Raw genomic sequence first — 17,897 nt, 5'->3', positions numbered from 1 at the left:
TGTAGCTGAAACGAGCTCTAATGTGCTTTCCTATATATAATGTGCATGTAGTATTTGACAATTTGTCAACTAAAATTAATATAAGGTACATATACTTTTTCTATGCATTTTGTTTGCTGTGAATCTCTACTTTTCAACTATGTAAACCAAATTCACTAGCATATCAAGTTAGTGGATAACTAATTTTGTGGTAAACCAACCTATTTTATAAAAATATTCTGTTTTCTTAATACAAATATTCTTTTTCTTTTTCTTTTACTACATAATGACAGTAAATATATGGTTTGACTTTTCCAATATTGAGCCAACCATACATTCTTGGAACCTTTTTCTGCCCTATAACATTTTTGCAACCATTGCTGCTTACACATTTTATAACCCATGTTTTTCCCTAACCTTTATGCTCGTTGATATTCTGAAAATTATATGAAATGGAAAAAAATAAAATTATTGATCCAAATATATATCGAGTAATAAAATTTTAATAAATTTTATCTTTTATACGGTAGAAATTATATAAACGAGAATATATGAATAAAATTTTAATAAGTAATTATTCTTTTATACTGTGAAAATTATATGAAATGGAAAAAATAAAATAATTGATCCAATTATATAGTGAGTCAATAAAACTTTAATAAATTTATTTTTTTATATTGTAAAAATTATATAAAATAGAAAAAGATAAAACTATTAATCCAAATATTAAATAATAGAAAGTTATCGACTATTTTTTTCAAATATGTAAAAAAATTAATTAAGTTTATTAAAAAAATATTGAATAGATATTTTAAATTTTTGTCTTAACTTATAAAATAATTGTTTTATTTTTTAAAAATTAATACGACAATAGTTTTTATTTTTAATATATTATTTATAATATTATTTACATTTTATCTTCTATGAATATTAATGTTTTATAGGTGTGAAAAAATAGATGGATTAGATCGTTAATAGATTAATTAAAATAATCCATTAGTCCATTAATAATTCATTAATTTTTTTTAAAAAAAATATTCATATTAATCCATCCATTAAGAATAAAATCCATCAAATTCGTTCATTATCATATTTTTAGTGATGAATATTCATCCATCCAAAAAAAATTTAAATTACTTTTTTTTTTATTTTTGAAAATAATTGATTATTTTATTTTTGAAAATATCACTTTTTTAAAAAAAAATCATTTTTTTAGTTTTCAGAAAATTTGGGGGGGGGGGGGGGGGGGGGGGGATTCTTTTGGATTCTTCAGGAAAACATAATTTTTTGTATTTTTGAAAAAAAAAGTTTTGTTTTCGTAAAAAATTGACTTTTGATATTTTTTCAAAAAGAAATAATATTTTTTATAAAAAAATCGTTTTTTTGTGTTTTTAAAAAAATCTACTTTTGTATTTTAATTTTTTTTTTCATTTTTAATTGTTTTGATATTTTTTTTTCATTTTTTTTTTTGAAAAAATTTCATATTTTAATTAAATTTTTTGAAAAATATAATGAAAAAAATCCATTAAATTATTAAAATGTGTTGGTGAGATTGTATTAATCCATACATATAAATGTACTTACTTCATTAACTTAACTTTTATTATAGTGAATGAATTTGATAGATTTTTAATAGATGTATGAGATAAATTTTGTCTTTAATACATCCAATTGTCACCTCTAAATTATTTTAACTTAAATTTAGTATTATTTTTTTATTTTTTTTTATTTTTAATTTTATTATAATTTATAGACAAATGGATGTTCAAAATCATTTCAGGATCCAAAAATATTTAGCAAGAGGTTAGTAATTTATTAAAGAAAGTGTGGTTAGATTGTTGTAAAGTGTGACGTGGCTCTTAGTGGCTCTTAGTGTAAAGTTCAAAGTTTTGGTTCAGTTCATTGCATTTTTGCATTGAACTGAGTCTATTTATAAACAAAGCAACAAAGAGAAAGAGAGAACAAGAAACAACAATGGGCGCTGCAACAGTTACACCATCTTTTGCAACAGAATTAGCATCACCTGAAGTGAAAATTACTGGCATTTTCACCTATCCAATTAAATCATGCCGTGGAATTTCTCTTCCTCATGCTCCTCTCACTCCTTTTGGTACCATATATTCCTTCTTATGATTTTCTATTTTAATTTATTTGAAACTTTTTTATTCAATATTTTACTTGTTAGGATTTCGATGGGATCGCCAGTGGGTGGTTGTGAATTCAAAAGGGAGGGCATGCACGCAAAGAGTTGAACCAAAGCTTGCTTTGGTTGAGGTTGAACTTCCACATGAAGCTTTTCTTGAACATTGGGAACCTACCATTCATTCCTTTATGGGTATACTTCATTTTTCTTATGCTCCACCATAATATATCATATTCTGTGTTTATATATTTTATTTATTAACACCTATGTTTCTTGTTTTTACTTAAATAAATAATGGTCGCAGGCACAATTGCGGTTACGGGTGTTGCAATTTGCGATTGTCGCAGTTGTTGCGACACACATTGCAGTAGTTGAAACATGGATGGCCTTTTGATTTGCATATTCTCCATTATCATGATTTTCTTTTTTCTTCTTCTTTGTTTAGTTAATAAATAGTGTCTCTTTTTTCATTTTACAGTGTTGAAAGCACCTGGAATGAAACCTCTCAAAGTTTGCTTGAACAAACAGTATGAAGTAGTAGATGATATTACCGTCTGGGAATGGAACGGCTCTGCATGGGATGAGGGAGCCGAAGCATCGCAGTGGTTCTCGGATTATTTAGAAAAACCTAGTAAACTGGTCCGCTTCAATACTGGTAACGTCTTTCAAACCTTATATAATAAGAAACCAACCATAATAATGTTTAGAAGTATTTGTTACTTTGACGTGTTAATGATCGGTAAAGAACGATCTTAGAATTTTGGGTTGGGCAGATCTATCTCAACTCTACATAATTGGCTTGTGTGAAGACTACTTTTATTTATAAATATTCGTTTTAAGACATAACAGAAATCTGGTATAGAAAGTAGTCTGACATATATTGGATATGTTCTGGTACCATATTAGAATTTTGAGTTGGGTGTCGAACTCAATCTTACGAAAGTGATTTGTAAAGTTAGAATGTCTCCACTTATAGAGATATGTTCAAGTCATTATCTTATCTAATATAAAACTTTTAACATAGACTATAATGGTTTTGAGAAAACATGATTATTACTAGGATTAATTTTTTGCTTTTATAGTAAATGTTGTTTAATGTAGTGTGAACAAAACTCAATTTAACTTACATGAACCGCAGTCGCAATGTGCATGACATAAATAACCATGATAACTCTTGATTAATGTTTTCAATTGCAGCTTCAGAAGTTAGGAATGTAGACCCTGATTATGTTGAGGGACAGCAGCAGACCTTCTTCAGTGATGGTTATCCATTCTTACTCTTATCTCAGGTCAGGCCAGTTGCAGTTGAGAAACAAAGTTGAAATTTACTTGTTTAAGTCTTTACTTTTTAATTTACATTTATTGCTTTCAGGAATCCTTGGATGCACTAAACAAGCTTCTAGAGGAACCGATACCTATGAATCGTTTCAGACCAAAGTATCGATCTGTTCATCTCTTGTCGTCACCTGTTGTAATATTTATATTATTTCATACAATAGGTTACTAGTTTAGATTATATAATCAAGATTTTGATGGAAAATGATGCAGTATCCTTGTTGAAGGTTGTGAACCAAATGCTGAAGACTTGTGGAGAGAGATCAAGATAAGCAGGTTTTCATTTCAGGGTGTCAAGCTGTGTGCCCGTTGTAAGGTACAAAGTTCTAATCTATAGTTTCCTACCTATCATATAGCTAACAAGATCCTTAAGAACATAGAAAACTAAGGAAACTATATCAATGATAATAAATTACATATGGTAATCCGTGTTTTTGTTTTTATTACATAATCTAGTTATGCATAGAAATTTCATTATTGATGATGCTAATATTATGGTCAGGTACCAACGGTTAATCAAGAGACAGCAATATTTGGCACTGAACCAACAAAAACTCTCATGAAAGTTAGGTCTGGCCATGTCTTGAGACCAAATGAAAATAACAAAAACAAGGTGAGACAATCAGTCATCAAATGTTTCTTTGGTTTCATTGATGTCAAGTGTGAAATGCTTGTGCAGGTCTACTTTGGTCAACTTATAGTGTGGAACTGGAAGAATTCTTCTGCTAAAGGGGATGGAAACGTGCTTAAATTGGGAGATCCTGTTTACATCAATAAAAAATTCTCTTCTGCATCAGAAGCAGCTGCTTAAAAGGCTACAATTACACAAACATCATCAAACATGAGTATCAGTGGCTATGATGAAATAAAGTGATTACATTTACATGATTGATGAACATTGCTTTGAGTAGTTGTAAATTATAATGCATCTATTGTGTCTAGTATCCAGTTAATAACATGACAATAAGGATTCATGCAAACAATAAAAAGTCTTTTTAAGTGTACTTGCGGTGGGTACTATAGATCTACTATGCTTGTAATAAGGTATGCAAGAGGATTTATATAGTTCTGATATGTAGAAAACAGAATAGTTTACTCAAATGTCTAGTTGAGTATTTATAGACACGAGCTCTGGTGGAGAAGCCAATGAGGAGACCAGTTCTTACGCCTAAAAAACCGGTTACATGTCTCTCGGGTATGACTCATTAAAGGAACGACTGGGATGAATCATCCTATTATGTCTGAATCAATCCATCCAATACTTCAGTCAGGCTCAGGATGTGTTTTTTTTATTCAAGTTCATCTTCAACACTTCCTAAAGCAAATCATCAAATCATAGGCACTGAGTTCTGCGTCCTTTGTTTCCCTTGTTAATCTTTCTTTTTACGCTACTAAGAGATGGTAATCATTAGAGTGTGATAAGAATGGTGATTTGATAGAACCTAAAACACATAGGAAATATGTAGGATTTGGAAACACTAAGTAGCGAACTCAAGGCAGCTTGATGGGGGGATGGTTAGAACTTTGTAGAACTAGGAACGTTGGGGAGCTATGTAGTAGTTCTAGTAGCTCAGATTCCGATGAAAGTAGTGATAGTGATCTTCTTTTGTCCTCTTCTTTTCCAAGACATGAGGGGCCTACAATGGTGACAATAAGCACCACCCGCTTCAGTGGCGGGCATGACAACATTAGCTTCGTCTTCACTAACACGACAACTATGGTCATGTTTCCTAAGAATCTATACATATCGATTACTAGGGACAGTAACTTCTTATTAGAGTTTCTTATTAGAGTCGGACAACGAGGGAGAGAAGGCCAATCTCACCTTGTCGTAGGGACCAGGGGAGAATTTTTCTATATGTATATGGGTGTCAATTATGACATGAGGGTTGAGATCCCTTTTATTGTGTTTGAATCCAAGGTCTTGCGAACTATAACGTCGCCCTTTCCCAACTTCATCCAAAAAGTTAGGCCTTCATTAATGAGTTTACAACTTCATCCAAAAAGTTAGGCCTTCATTAATGAGTTTAAGGGGGTTTGGTATTATGTGTAGAAGTCTGGAGATAACGCCTACTATAGGTAGTTTTTTTCTCTTCCTATGTCACTAAAGACGTTGATAAGGGTGGTTGGGTCTCTAGAAGTGTAATCGCCAAGAGGGATATACTTACTCCATATTTTCCAATTACAAGAATTGGAAGGATCGATTTATGTGGTTACGGGATAAAAGAGCGTTCAATGATTACATTTGAAGAGACCGACAAATACCGATTTCCTTTGTGTTGGGCAAATATATTGTCCCGGTAAATGGTTTTAACCATAACAAGTTAAGCGAGACAGAGATCATCGACATCTTAGAATATTTGTATATCATGAATGCGAGTGAAGTGTTAGACTATGAGAAGGACAACCAAAAGATTGGTGACTATTTAAGTAAGTGTCCCCTCCTATGAATTTTTTGATTTGTGTTATTTGTGTTAACCTTTTGATTCTTTTGTAGAGAGGATGATGTCCATGTCACTTGTTGAGAAAAAAGGCTTTGTTAGAGAAGAGAATAGTCGAACGAGGAAAGGTAACTTGAGGTGTGAAAAAGAGAAAAAGTATGGAAGATGCTCAGATAATTTCATTCATCGTATTACGAGTGTGAAGCTGGAAGGCATTGACGACGACCGGTCTCCTCCCTAGACTAAAATACATAAAATTTCTAATGATCAAACTCACATCGAGGAGAAGGTGAATACCTCTATAGATTTGGAAGACCTTCCATCCCAGAGAACACCATCACTGATTCCTTTTGAGAGTCTGGTTGACCCTTTTCTCTATAACAAGGATTTCGATGCCAATGGCTTTGTGCATGAGCACCTTAAATTTTCCAATGATATTCAGATGGTGAGTCAACTGGGGCAGAACAATTATTCAATATGACCTAGACTCATCACCTAAGGGGCATCCTTCTATAGTGCATGATGTTTGATGCTTATATCCAGGCTGACAAGTCTGTAGGAAACCCAAGATGAAGTTAACTACAATGAAGGAAAGTCTCAACAAGACCTAGGCTATCTTTAATTAGGACAACACGAATTATTAAGAGACAAATGGTTCACTGGAAAAACTAGAGGGTGACGTGTTGAAGTGCCTAACTTTGAGTTTATTCTGGAAAAGTCGCGTAAACATTTATTGGTTGGGGTGAACCACATTGATGATCGCTTCATTGAACCTGGCTAGGTATTATCTTATGGGTTCGAAATGTCCACGGCGAACATTAAATAAGTGGTTGTTAGGACCCTCAGGTGTTTGCCACCAGAGAATTGGTGAATCAGATTCCTGAAGAGGTCTTGTTAGCCAGTCATAAGAACTTAGGCAGGTTCATATACCATCTCATTGGTCTCTTTAAGTGTCTTGAAAACGAGTTTATACTTTAGGGACTCGGTGGTGCGTATTATCGTCATTTGAATGTTGATGACAATGATATGCTCTTGTGCGTCTCTTTTTATGTTGAAGGTTACCAACGGTGGCAGCTTGAAAATATCTAGTACTGGTGTGTCCCATATTTAGTCGAAGAGGGGTTAATGAGCTAAGATCTTTGTACCATGAGGTTGGTCGACCTCTTGCGTTGTTGCTGAAGATGTAAAACAATGTCTTGTAGGATTTCACTATGGCGACATAATTCTTCTATAACAGCATGCCTCTTGGCTATGACATCTTGGTCACCATTGCTGGTGATGGTGGAACGGCGGAAAATATTACATCGGCATTTCGCTTCTGAATATATGCAGACATGGTTTAAACACAGAAATTTGAAGGTGAGTGGGGTTGAATTAGAGAAAATATGATAGTAGGTGATGATTTTTTTATGAAAAATATTGCATTCAAGACGTGATATTTATACAGAGTGGACATAAAATGCATGCGCCAAGAGGGCTGACGCCCAACATGACACAACATGCAGGCGCCAGAGGCATTGATGCCTCCACTTAAGGCATCATTCAGGTGCTAGGGGCATTGGCGCCTCCTCATGAGGGCCAATGCATGCGCCAATGCTATTGATGTCTCCTCATGAGGAGGCCAATACATGCGCCAATGCCTTGAGCGCCTCTTTTGCTAGTTTAGGGAATGCGCCAGTTCATCTGACACATCATCTTCTAAAAGTGGTTATTTTGGTTTTTTTTTTAAATATTTTTTTTTTTGAATTCTTTTAAAAAAGAAGAAAACATGGGTATAGGATCATCTTCAACACCAACCCTTATAACAGAATTAGCACCACCTGAAGCTAAAGTTACAGGCATTTTGACCTATCCAATTAAGTCATGCCGTGGAATTTCGCTTCCTCATGCTCCTCTCACTCCTTTTGGTACCATTTTCCTTCTTATGATTTTAAATTTTAATTTAACTGAAGCTTTTTTGTTCAACACTTTTACTTGTTAGGATTTCGATGGGATCGACAGTGGGTGGTTGTGAACTCAAAAGGGAGAGCACGCTCTCAAAGAGTTGAACCAAAGCTTGCTTTGGTTGAGGTTGAACTTCCACCTCAGGCTTTTCTTCAACACTGGAAACCTACCACTCATTCCTTCATGGGTATATTACATTATATCATATTCTGTATTTATATGTTTTATCCATTAACACCCATGTTATATCATATTCTGTATTTATAAGTAGGATCATAAGGTTAAATTAGGCTCAAGCTCAACCTAAATTTAAGAATCTGCTATGACGGTGATTAATAAGCGATTCGAGTTCCTTAAACATGTGTTTAGAGTTTGATTTCTAGTTCATGCATATATAATCTTCTAGTTCATAATTCTAAATTTTTACTATTTTACATCTTTCTGCTTTATTTCCTTGATCGGAAAAAAGCTATACTAGTGAGAGAAAGAGAGATATCACAGTTGGGTATATGCTTTCATAGTAGTGGGTCTGTATGCTTATCATGAATGGAAAATGTAAACTCTTTTTGAACAACTTCCAAAAGAAGAAGTGAAATAAAAGTAATTGATGTCTTAACAGATGTGTGCTAGTGCCAAATACATCACAATGAAAGAGCTTTCACCTCTTTGTCTCTATCATAATCTTCACAAAGAATCCTCAAAATCAAATTTAGTGTTGTGATTGTATTTCTGTGTGTCAAATACGATCACACATGTTGTATATTTATATGCAAATATGGTTATACACAATAGGTAATAATATAATTTATACTTATGACTAATTGAATATCAATTGATACTAATTGATTGATAACGGATTCTCAACAATTAGTATACAGCAAAATGAGTGACTCATCCACTTTTTGTGTGTACTAAAAGACTTTTGATTTGCATATTCTTCAGAATCATGATTTTCTCTTTTCCTTTTTCTTTTGTTTAGTTAATGAATAGTGTTTCTTTTTTCATTTTGCAGTGGTGAAAGCACCTGGAATGGAGCCTCTCAAAGTTTGTTTGAACAAACAGCAGTATGAAGTAGTAGATGATATTGGTTTGTGGGAATGGACTGGCCCTGCCTGGGATGAGGGAGCTGAAGCATCACAGTGGTTCTCGGATTACTTAGGAAGTCCTTGTAGACTGGTCCGCTTCAATACCGGTAGCGTCTTTGAAAACTTATATAATAAGAAAATGACGATAATGATGTTTAGAAGAATTTGTTACTTTAGACGTATTAATGATTGATAAAGGACTAACTCAGTTCAACAAAACTAGCTTGTAAGGTGAAGACTACCTTCATTTATAAATATACATTCAAGCCATAACAGAAACCTGATAGCAAGTAATCCAACAAATCATGATGATAACTCTTGAGTAATGTTTCCAAATGCAGGTTCAGAAGTTAGAAATGTAGACCCTCGATATGTTGAGGGACAGCAACGGATCTTCTTCAGTGATGGTTATCCATTCTTACTCGCATCTCAGGTCAGGCCTATTGCAGTTGGGAAACAGAGTCTATATTTACTAATTAAGTCCTTACTCTTTACTTTTTCATTTATTGCTTTCAGGAATCCTTGGATGCACTTAACAAGCTTCTGGAGGAACCGATACCTATGAATCGTTTCAGACCCAAGTATCGATTTGTTCATGCCTCTCGTCACCTGTTGTAATATTTATATTGTTTCATAATATAGATGACTAGTTTAGATTACATAGTTGAGATTTTGATGGCACATGGTGCAGTATCCTTGTTGAAGGCTGTGAACCATATGCTGAAGACTTGTGGAGAGATATCAAGATAAGCAGGTTTTCATTTCAGTGTGTCAAGCTGTGTGCCCGTTGTAAGGTACAAAACTAAGGAAACTAATCAATTTGATCCTGTTATTTCATAATCTAGTTATGCATTCAACTTTCATTGTTGATGATGGTTATATTATATTTAGATACCACAAGTCAATCAAGAGACAGCAATATATGGAACTGAACCAACGGAAACTCTCATGAAAGTTAGGTCTGGCCATGTCTTGCGACCAAATCAAAATAACAAAAACAAGGTGAGACATTCTGTCATCAAATTTTCAATGAATGTTCCTTTAGTTTCATTGATGTCAAGTGACACGTGAAGTGCTTGTGCAGATCTACTTTGGCCAGAAAACAGTGTGGAACTGGAAGGATTCTTCTGGTAAAGGGGACGGAAACATGCTTAAATTGGGAGATCCTGTTTATATTATAAAAAAGTATCCTTCTCTAGCAGAAGCAGCAGCTTAAAAGGCTACAGTGACACGGACTTTATCAGCAATGAGTATCAGTGGCTATGATGAAATAAAGTGATTACATTTACATGATTGCTGAAAATTGCTTTGAGCAGTTGTAAAATCTAATGCATCTATTGTGCCTTGTATACAATTAATAACATGACAATAAGGATCATGCAAATAATAAGACTGTCTTAATTATTAACATTATGTTGCCACTAGAGTTTAGAGAGGTTAAACAGCAAGTTGATATGTTTGGGATAAAATGTAATCAAAAAAAGTTTAGTTGAGAAGAGTTGAATTAGATTTCTAAACTTTTTTTAATCAATTTTTTTTCAAACTAAGTAGATTGCAGCGGTTACACAACTGTTGCTACCAGTACCATTGTTGTGATGTGATGTGACTTTATGTTTTACATTTGAGTGAGTCATACAATACACTCCTTGTCCAACCCATTAACAGTGCTGAAAGCGAATTCAAAAAATTAATTTCTCATTGTTGGGTATTGATCAATATAGGGTTAGAACAATGAAAGAAATGAACAAAAAAAAAACAGCCTCTAGAGAGAAAAGAAATGAGAAACCAAATTCCTATTTTTCTCAAACCAATTTTAGAAAATGAGTAAAGCAAATACAATATGACACTTCAACCATTTGCAATTTTTAGCCAATAAAAAACTTCTGATGTCCTGTCTCTCAATGTTATATATTTTTAGAACTGATGAGGATAGAGACGTTATAGAACTCTGGTTTTTTCCTCTTCTTTGTTACTAATTTTTTTCTCTATGTTTCAAATCTCTTTTCAATTGTTATGCTTATGATTTTCTTGATCACATGACAACCATCAAATATTTTATCATTTATAAATTTTAGTATGAGAATCGTTAAGATTAATACAATTCATGTGGAATGAATATTTTTACTTAAACATTTGTTACTAGATTGATTGCTTATACTTGCACATCTAAATTAGTAGTCAAGTTTTAGGCTCAGTTGTTGGAAATTGTGTCATTAATATTTTGATTTTTCATTAAAATTGAAAAACCTACATTTTTTGATATTTTTTGTCTTCTAGTAAAACGATAGGTGCTTGAGTTTGCTACATGCACATGTTGACATCTCAGAAAGAAATTTCACACTCTTAAAGGGATTTCAAATGAAATTTTGTACTGAGAGACCTTAAGCCAAAAAGAAATTTTGCACTCTTAAGGAGATTTCAAATGGTTCATCAAATATTAGGAACCCGTGTTCTTGCACCTTTATTTGAGCAACTTGAGGAAGATTTAAAGACCATCAACAAGAGGAAGGAAAAGACATGGTAGATATTAGAAATTTTGCCCTCACCATGAAATTTCAATATGTATTCAATTAGAAACATTATACAATGGTCTTGTGCCATATTTAAAAAGTAGGTTGGATTCATCATTTGGTAGAGCTTTACTATCCAAGTGAAATACTAAGGGTTATGAGATGATCGAGAGTATTACAACCAACACATAGCAATAGCCTATTGCTAGAGACACATCTCCCATAGTTCATAAGAAACTAATTGGTGTTCATGAATTCAATGAGGCTATAACACTTCCTGCCCAAGTGGCTCATATTCACAATATTTTGTCACCATCTGAAGCACCAATTTTTGAACCTGTCAAAATCGTGACAAATGCTGATGAAGTAACTTGTGTTTATTGTGAAGGTTCACACTCATTTGAATATTGTTCAACCAATTTTGTTTTTGTTAACTATGTGGGAACAACCATAAATACAACAACTCATATAGTAATACATACAATCAAGAATGGAGGAATCATCCCAATTTCTTATTGACTAGCCCTCAAAATCAATGTAAACCTCATGTACTATATATTCGTCCTAGCTTTTCAGCACATAACACAAACGAGGCAATCAATGAATTAACATGTTGGAATCTATTATGAAATACCTCATGCAAGGGACAAATAGTCAAATTCAAGCCAAAGAGTGAGCATAAAAACTTTGGAAACTCAAGTAGAAATTTTTTCTACTACATTAAGTTCAAGAACCAGTGGTGCTTTAACTAGTACCACAGAATCACCTACATCCAATTCTACTACAAAAAATTTTTACAAAATTGTCCTATCTAGAACAAAGATAAGACTTTTTGTCACGACACCTGTAATTGCAAAAATCAGCACACTAAAGAGGTTTTGTGTAAGAAATACCACATATGCCTTTATCTTAAAGAATCAGAAATACATAGGATGAGCAACAATTTAGGAAGTTTATGGAGATCCTAAAGTAGTAGCACATCAACATACATTTTATTAATGTCATTCAATAATTCCAAATTATTCCAAATTCATGAAAGATATTTTAACAAAGATGAAATTTGTGAAAGAGTTTGCTACTGCATAATTAACTAAAGAATGCAGCCTTTAAAACTGAAGGATCTATGAAGTTTCATTATATCTTGCAACATTGGAGATACTTTGTGTGGTAAATCTTTATGTGACTTGGGAACAAACATTAATCTCATACCCTTATCTATATTCAATAAGCTTGGAATTAAAGTTATTAAAATAATTACCATCACACTTCAATTAGCTGATAGAAGCATATGTTATCTTCTAGGTAAGATTGAAGATGCTTTGTGTCATACCCTAAATTTTATCCTAAGTTTTTCACTCGCATCAGCATAGCATAATTGATCCATTTTGTCGTGCATTTCATCAGTTAAAAGCATCCATCAGGGTTTAGATGAAAAGTCAACAGTTCTAGCAGTTTATCTGGTCTTGGTGATATTTATTCAGTCATTTATTAATTGAGAAGTCAAAAGACTTGACTTCTCAATCTCAGCGCATTTGTTTGTTTCCATTGCATCATATTTTCAGAGGTCTAGAGGGTGACAATCAGGAGTATTGTCGTCATCTGAATCTTTGTAGGATTTTGTTTGTGTTTATGAATCAGAAGCAAATGGTCAAAGAGCGATTCATTTGCATCTGATTATCCATTCACATTTATTCAGTCAATAATTCAATGCATTTACAAGACGTTTTCAATTTATTCTTGTCACATCATGCATTTTGTTTCGCATAACACTTAAAATGCCAATCGAAATAATTTTTTGAATCTACAGACAAATTAGTTGAATCGTTTCTCAACTGTACATCGAATTAGCGGGCGAAAAATTTCAAAATTGAACTTGTAAAAATCAGGTTTATTAGTCTATATTTTGTGTAGTTTAACTTGGCGTGCTCGTCTTAATTTTTCGACTACTTTTTCGATCGCATTCTGATCAGTTTGAATCTGTTTAACTGATCATTTTTGTTTCAAAATCTGATCAAAACCTGCATGTTTTCGAAAATTTTATTTCGCGATGATCATTTTGGTGCATTCAATTTATTTTTTCATGCACTTTTGCGCCTAAATTTTTACTCGTTCTTTATCCAATATTTTTATTTTTATTTTTTATCAATTTAATTATTAAAGTTAATTATGTTTTAAATTCAATTTTATTTTATTTTTATTGGTTTTATTTTAATCATTAAATTTTAGTTTTTCTTTAGAATTTAACTTAAGAAATTAAAAAGAATTAAAATATCTTCAATCTCTCCTTTAAGAAAGAGACAAGTGGCGCTTGTTTTGTGGTTGATAGAGGCTTGTGATCGATCCAAAAAAAGAGAGGAACTCATATATTTTTTTCACATTTTTTTCTCCTCTTCTTCTCCAACATAACATTTCTCTCACTCTTAGGACCTTTTCTCTTCATCTCTTACCAATATCCTTCCACCTAGGGGTGGCAAAACGGGCTCGGTCCGTTGGGCATCCCCGTTTTGCCCGCACTTTTGTGCGGGGCGGGCCAAGGATTTAGGCCCTCACCCTCAAATGTGTCCGCCCCGCCCCGCCCCATTTTTTTCGCGGACTTTTGTGGGCACATGTATTTACATAAATTTTTATATTTTTAGGCTTAAATAGTGCAGTGCCCGCGGGCTTTCCCCGCCCCGTTTTTTTGCGGGCTTTTGCGGGGCGGGCTTAAACGGGGCGGGCATGCCCATTTGCCACCCCTACTTCCACCTATTCTTCCCTGCCTTCATTATTCTTCATTTAACCATCCCTCATCCTCACCTTCTTATCCCATTTTCACAATCACCGGACCATCACTTTTTTCAACCATCATCACCATCGAACAAACTTCCATAACTCCACAAGCCATTAAACACTCTCCATACAACAAACTCTACAAACACTACATCACTTTTTCCAACATAAAAACTCCATTTCCATAACATACACCAACATATTTATATTACTAACTACAAGTTCTATCCACAACAATCTTCCTCTCAAATTTATTATTCTTTTCTTTTCACTCTTCCACTTAATAACACAAGCCAGTCTCACTACACCCATTTGAAATAATAGGAATTTAATCATTCAGGAAATTCCAAGTAACAATCTAATGGACTCAAGTCTAGAACCTGAGCAAATGTATCATCATAATCAACTCCTTATATTTGAGTGTACCCTTGGGAAACTAACTTTTGTCTTGTTCCTTGTAACATTACCACGTTCATCAGATTTGTTCTTGTAAATCCATTTGGTACCAATGACATTCACATCTTTAGGTCTTGCAATTAATTCCCATACATTATTTCTTTTGAATTGGCACAGTTCTTCTTGCATAGAATTTATCCATAATACATTAGCCAATGCTTCCTTGATATTCTTGGGGTACAATATTGGCAATGAAGCAAGAGTTGGAAATCATATCTCTGGATCTCATGATGACTCCATCATTAAAATTTCATATGACATTTTCAATGGGATGATCCTTCTGAGTTCTGATAGATGGTCCCTTGTTGATAGAAGTATCTTCAGAATTTGTGCTTTCATACTCAATGTCAGACCCCTTGTCTTGGACATCTGTTGGGACATCTATCTGTTGAGGAGATACATCATCTTCTTCTTTATCTTATTTCTTATATGGTGGAGTACCATCAATGACAATATTTATTGATTCTATCATTGTCTTGGTACATTTGTTATATTCCATAAAAGTTCTGTTATTGATGGAATATCCAAGGAAAATTCGCTCATCACTCTTGGGATCTATCTTCCTTCTTTTCTCACGGTTTGACAAGATGTAATACTTGCTACCAAAAACATGGAAGTATTTGACAATTTGTTTTATCCCTTTCCACAGTTCATACTGGGTAGCTTTGGTTCCATATATTATTGTAACACAATTGTGAATGTGACAAGATGTGTTCATGGCTTCATCCCAAAGTAGTAAGGTAGGTTCTTGGCATGCAACATAACTCTAGATGACTCTCGCAAGGTCCTACTTTTCCTTCCAACCACTCCATTATGTTGAGGTACGATAGGTGCAAAGAATTCAGGACCAATTCTTTTAGAGGAATAAAACTTAAAAAAATTTAAGTTTTCAAACTCTTTTCCATGACCACTTCTTATCCTCACTATCCCACTCTCTTTTTCTCTTTGGATTTGTTGACATAGCTCTTTGAAAACATCAAAAGTGTCAGATTTTTCTCTAATGAATTTGACCCAATTATACCTTGAGAAATCATCCACACACACAAAGACATATTTTTTCTCACCTAGACTTTTAACTTGCATAGGCCCTATAAGATCCATATGAAGTGACTCTAAAACTTTGGTGGTGGCAAGATGCTGGAGCTTCTTGTGGGACATCTTGATTTGCTTGCCTATTTGGCATTCACCATATATTTTCTCTTCTTCAATCTTGAGGTTTGGAAATCCCCTGATAGCATCTTTAAATATGATCTTTCCTATACTCTTAAGGTTGGGATGGCCATGTTTCTGGTGCCATAGCTTAGTCTCATCAACCATGGATATCAAACATGCTGAGGACTAACTTTTGTTTTGAGATGTGCACAAGTAACAGTTATCTTTGGATCTGGATCCTTTCATTAACACTTCTTGATCTTTGCTAGAAACAATGCATTTAGACTTGTTAAAATTCACAGTCAGACCTTGATCACATAGTTGATTGATGTTGATCAAGTTTGAAGTTAATCCTTCTACCATCTGCACATCATCAATAGAATGGAAACCTGGACTAACCAATTTGCCTATGCCTTTGATTCTCTCTCTAGCTCCATCACCAAAGGTAACGTAACTATTAGAGTAGGAATTTAACTCTTCAAGATATATTTTATGATTAGTCATGTACCTTAGGCATCTACTATTAAAACATCAATCTTATCTTTAGGAAATTCTAAGAGATGTATGATCTATGAGACAAATGACAGATTCCTTGGGTTTCCACTCATTCCTTCCTTCCTTGAGTTTTCTTCCCCTTCTTTCTATTGAGCCTTGGCTGACTATAAAATTGAGGATAACCATACAATATATAGAAAAAGGGCCTTATATGAACATATCTACCATAGTAGTGAGACCTCCAAGATGAGTTCATGTTGCCTCTATTATGAGGGAATACATGTTGAGCAGGATGCTGGGACATGTGGTCCTTCATCAGGAACTCGGTTTTCTTCTTAGGAGAAACAAATTTCTTAGTGGTGATTTTGACCTTTTTGTTCATGGAACTTTAGTCAAACCCTATAGACTTCATATTCCTAGACTTCTCCCTAACTTCCAAGATCTCATCTAACATATCTGAACCATTGTTCAACATACGTACATATTTTGTCATATTGTCAGGTTTGGACTTTAACAATGTGACTTCCTCTTCCAAAACTGAAATGGTTGAGCCAAGCTTTTCTTTTTCCAAAAGCAGAGTTCTTATGGCCTTATTTTGTTTCTATTTTCTCAAGTAAGATTCCTTCCACTGAGTGAGCAAAAGTTTGGATGTATGAGCTAGTTCTTCAGTTGATATATCTTTATCACTAGACTCACTACAAGAGTCATATTTTCCAGTGAAAGTCATAACCTTATTAGTTGTCTCTTCTTCACTCTCAACATTAGATTTAGACCAAGTGATTGACAATCCCTTTTTATTTTTCTTTAGAAAAGTAGGATATTCCGTTTTAATGTGACCAAACCCTTCACATTCATAAAATTACATTCATTTGCCTATGTTCAGGGGATTGATGTCTGACACCTTGTTTAGGACATTTGTCCTCAGTTTTTTGTCTAGTTTCTTCAAGGATTGTTAAACTTTCTACCAAGAAGTGATATAGCATCAGATTGACTTTCTTGACTCTCTCCTTAATTTTCATCCTCTTCAATGTTGGAAACAAAAGCTATACTTTTCTTATTTTTTTTCCAGACCTGACACTTAAAGTTATCTCAAAGGCTTGTAAAGAACCAATGAGTTCATCAACTTTGATGCTGCTTAGGTCTTGGGCTTCTTCAATAGCTTATAACATCATATCAAACTTCTTATAAGAGATCTTAGGATATTTCTGGCCAACTTTTCTTCATACATATTTTCTCCTAATGCAAAAGAGGTATTGACAATGTCACACAGACTGATGTTGAAGTCATAAATAGATTCATATTCATTCATTCTCAGATTATCAAACTTTGTAGTAAGGAGCTGCAACCTTGACATTCCAACCTTGGATGTGCCTTCATGAGCAGTTTTCATAATCTCCCATGCTTCTTTGGCTTCAGTACATGTGTTGGTCAAATCTAAACATGTTCTTATCAACACAATTGAAAATAGCATGTAATGCCTTGGAGTTTCCAAGAGCTTCGTCATCTTCAAAATTTGTCCAATCACCTTCAGGCTTTAAGGTTGATGTTTTATCTTGAGAAATAATCAATGGGTGTTTCCAAACTTTTA

At 33.7% G+C, this 17,897-nt stretch overlaps 2 protein-coding genes across 3 annotated transcripts; both read left to right on the top strand.

Annotated features, from left to right (window-relative positions):
- The first annotated feature begins 1,820 nt into the window (after positions 1–1,820).
- Positions 1,821–4,461, top strand: LOC127138148 (uncharacterized). Its single transcript, XM_051064548.1, has 8 exons — positions 1,821–2,089; positions 2,165–2,314; positions 2,601–2,777; positions 3,320–3,411; positions 3,495–3,559; positions 3,671–3,773; positions 3,960–4,070; positions 4,137–4,461. Exons 1-8 carry the CDS (start codon positions 1,954–1,956, stop codon positions 4,266–4,268), a joined length of 966 nt encoding a protein of 321 aa, XP_050920505.1. The 5' UTR covers positions 1,821–1,953; the 3' UTR covers positions 4,269–4,461.
- Positions 4,462–7,626: 3,165 nt separating this feature from the next.
- LOC127138134 (uncharacterized) lies at positions 7,627–10,335 on the top strand. Of its 2 annotated transcripts, none has more exons than XM_051064533.1 (8): positions 7,627–7,805; positions 7,880–8,029; positions 8,855–9,034; positions 9,269–9,360; positions 9,444–9,541; positions 9,619–9,721; positions 9,819–9,929; positions 10,012–10,335. In XM_051064533.1, exons 1-8 carry the CDS (start codon positions 7,667–7,669, stop codon positions 10,141–10,143), a joined length of 1,005 nt encoding a protein of 334 aa, XP_050920490.1. In that variant the 5' UTR covers positions 7,627–7,666; the 3' UTR covers positions 10,144–10,335. The 2 variants fall into 2 exon arrangements, with proteins under 2 accessions (XP_050920490.1, XP_050920493.1); XM_051064536.1 differs by having other exon boundaries at positions 7,629–7,805; positions 9,444–9,508.
- Positions 10,336–17,897: the final 7,562 nt, after the last annotated feature.

This window comes from Lathyrus oleraceus, chromosome 1 (assembly GCF_024323335.1).
Source record: "Lathyrus oleraceus cultivar Zhongwan6 chromosome 1, CAAS_Psat_ZW6_1.0, whole genome shotgun sequence".
In the NCBI taxonomy this organism is placed as follows: Eukaryota; Viridiplantae; Streptophyta; class Magnoliopsida; order Fabales; family Fabaceae; genus Lathyrus; species Lathyrus oleraceus.
This window is presented reverse-complemented; position numbering and strand designations above follow the sequence as displayed.

Bases quoted from the DNA above. Each gene is read 5' to 3' on its own strand.
- LOC127138148 (XM_051064548.1), top strand. From the start codon at position 1,954: ATGGGCGCTGCAACAGTTACACCATCTTTTGCAACAGAATTAGCATCA. The intron at 3,412-3,494 runs GTCAGGCCAGTT...TATTGCTTTCAG, and splicing joins CATTCTTACTCTTATCTCAG to GAATCCTTGGATGCACTAAA. The intron at 3,774-3,959 runs GTACAAAGTTCT...TATTATGGTCAG, and splicing joins AGCTGTGTGCCCGTTGTAAG to GTACCAACGGTTAATCAAGA.
- LOC127138134 (XM_051064533.1), top strand. From the start codon at position 7,667: ATGGGTATAGGATCATCTTCAACACCAACCCTTATAACAGAATTAGCA. The intron at 9,035-9,268 runs GTAGCGTCTTTG...TTCCAAATGCAG, and splicing joins ACTGGTCCGCTTCAATACCG to GTTCAGAAGTTAGAAATGTA. The intron at 9,722-9,818 runs GTACAAAACTAA...TATTATATTTAG, and splicing joins AGCTGTGTGCCCGTTGTAAG to ATACCACAAGTCAATCAAGA.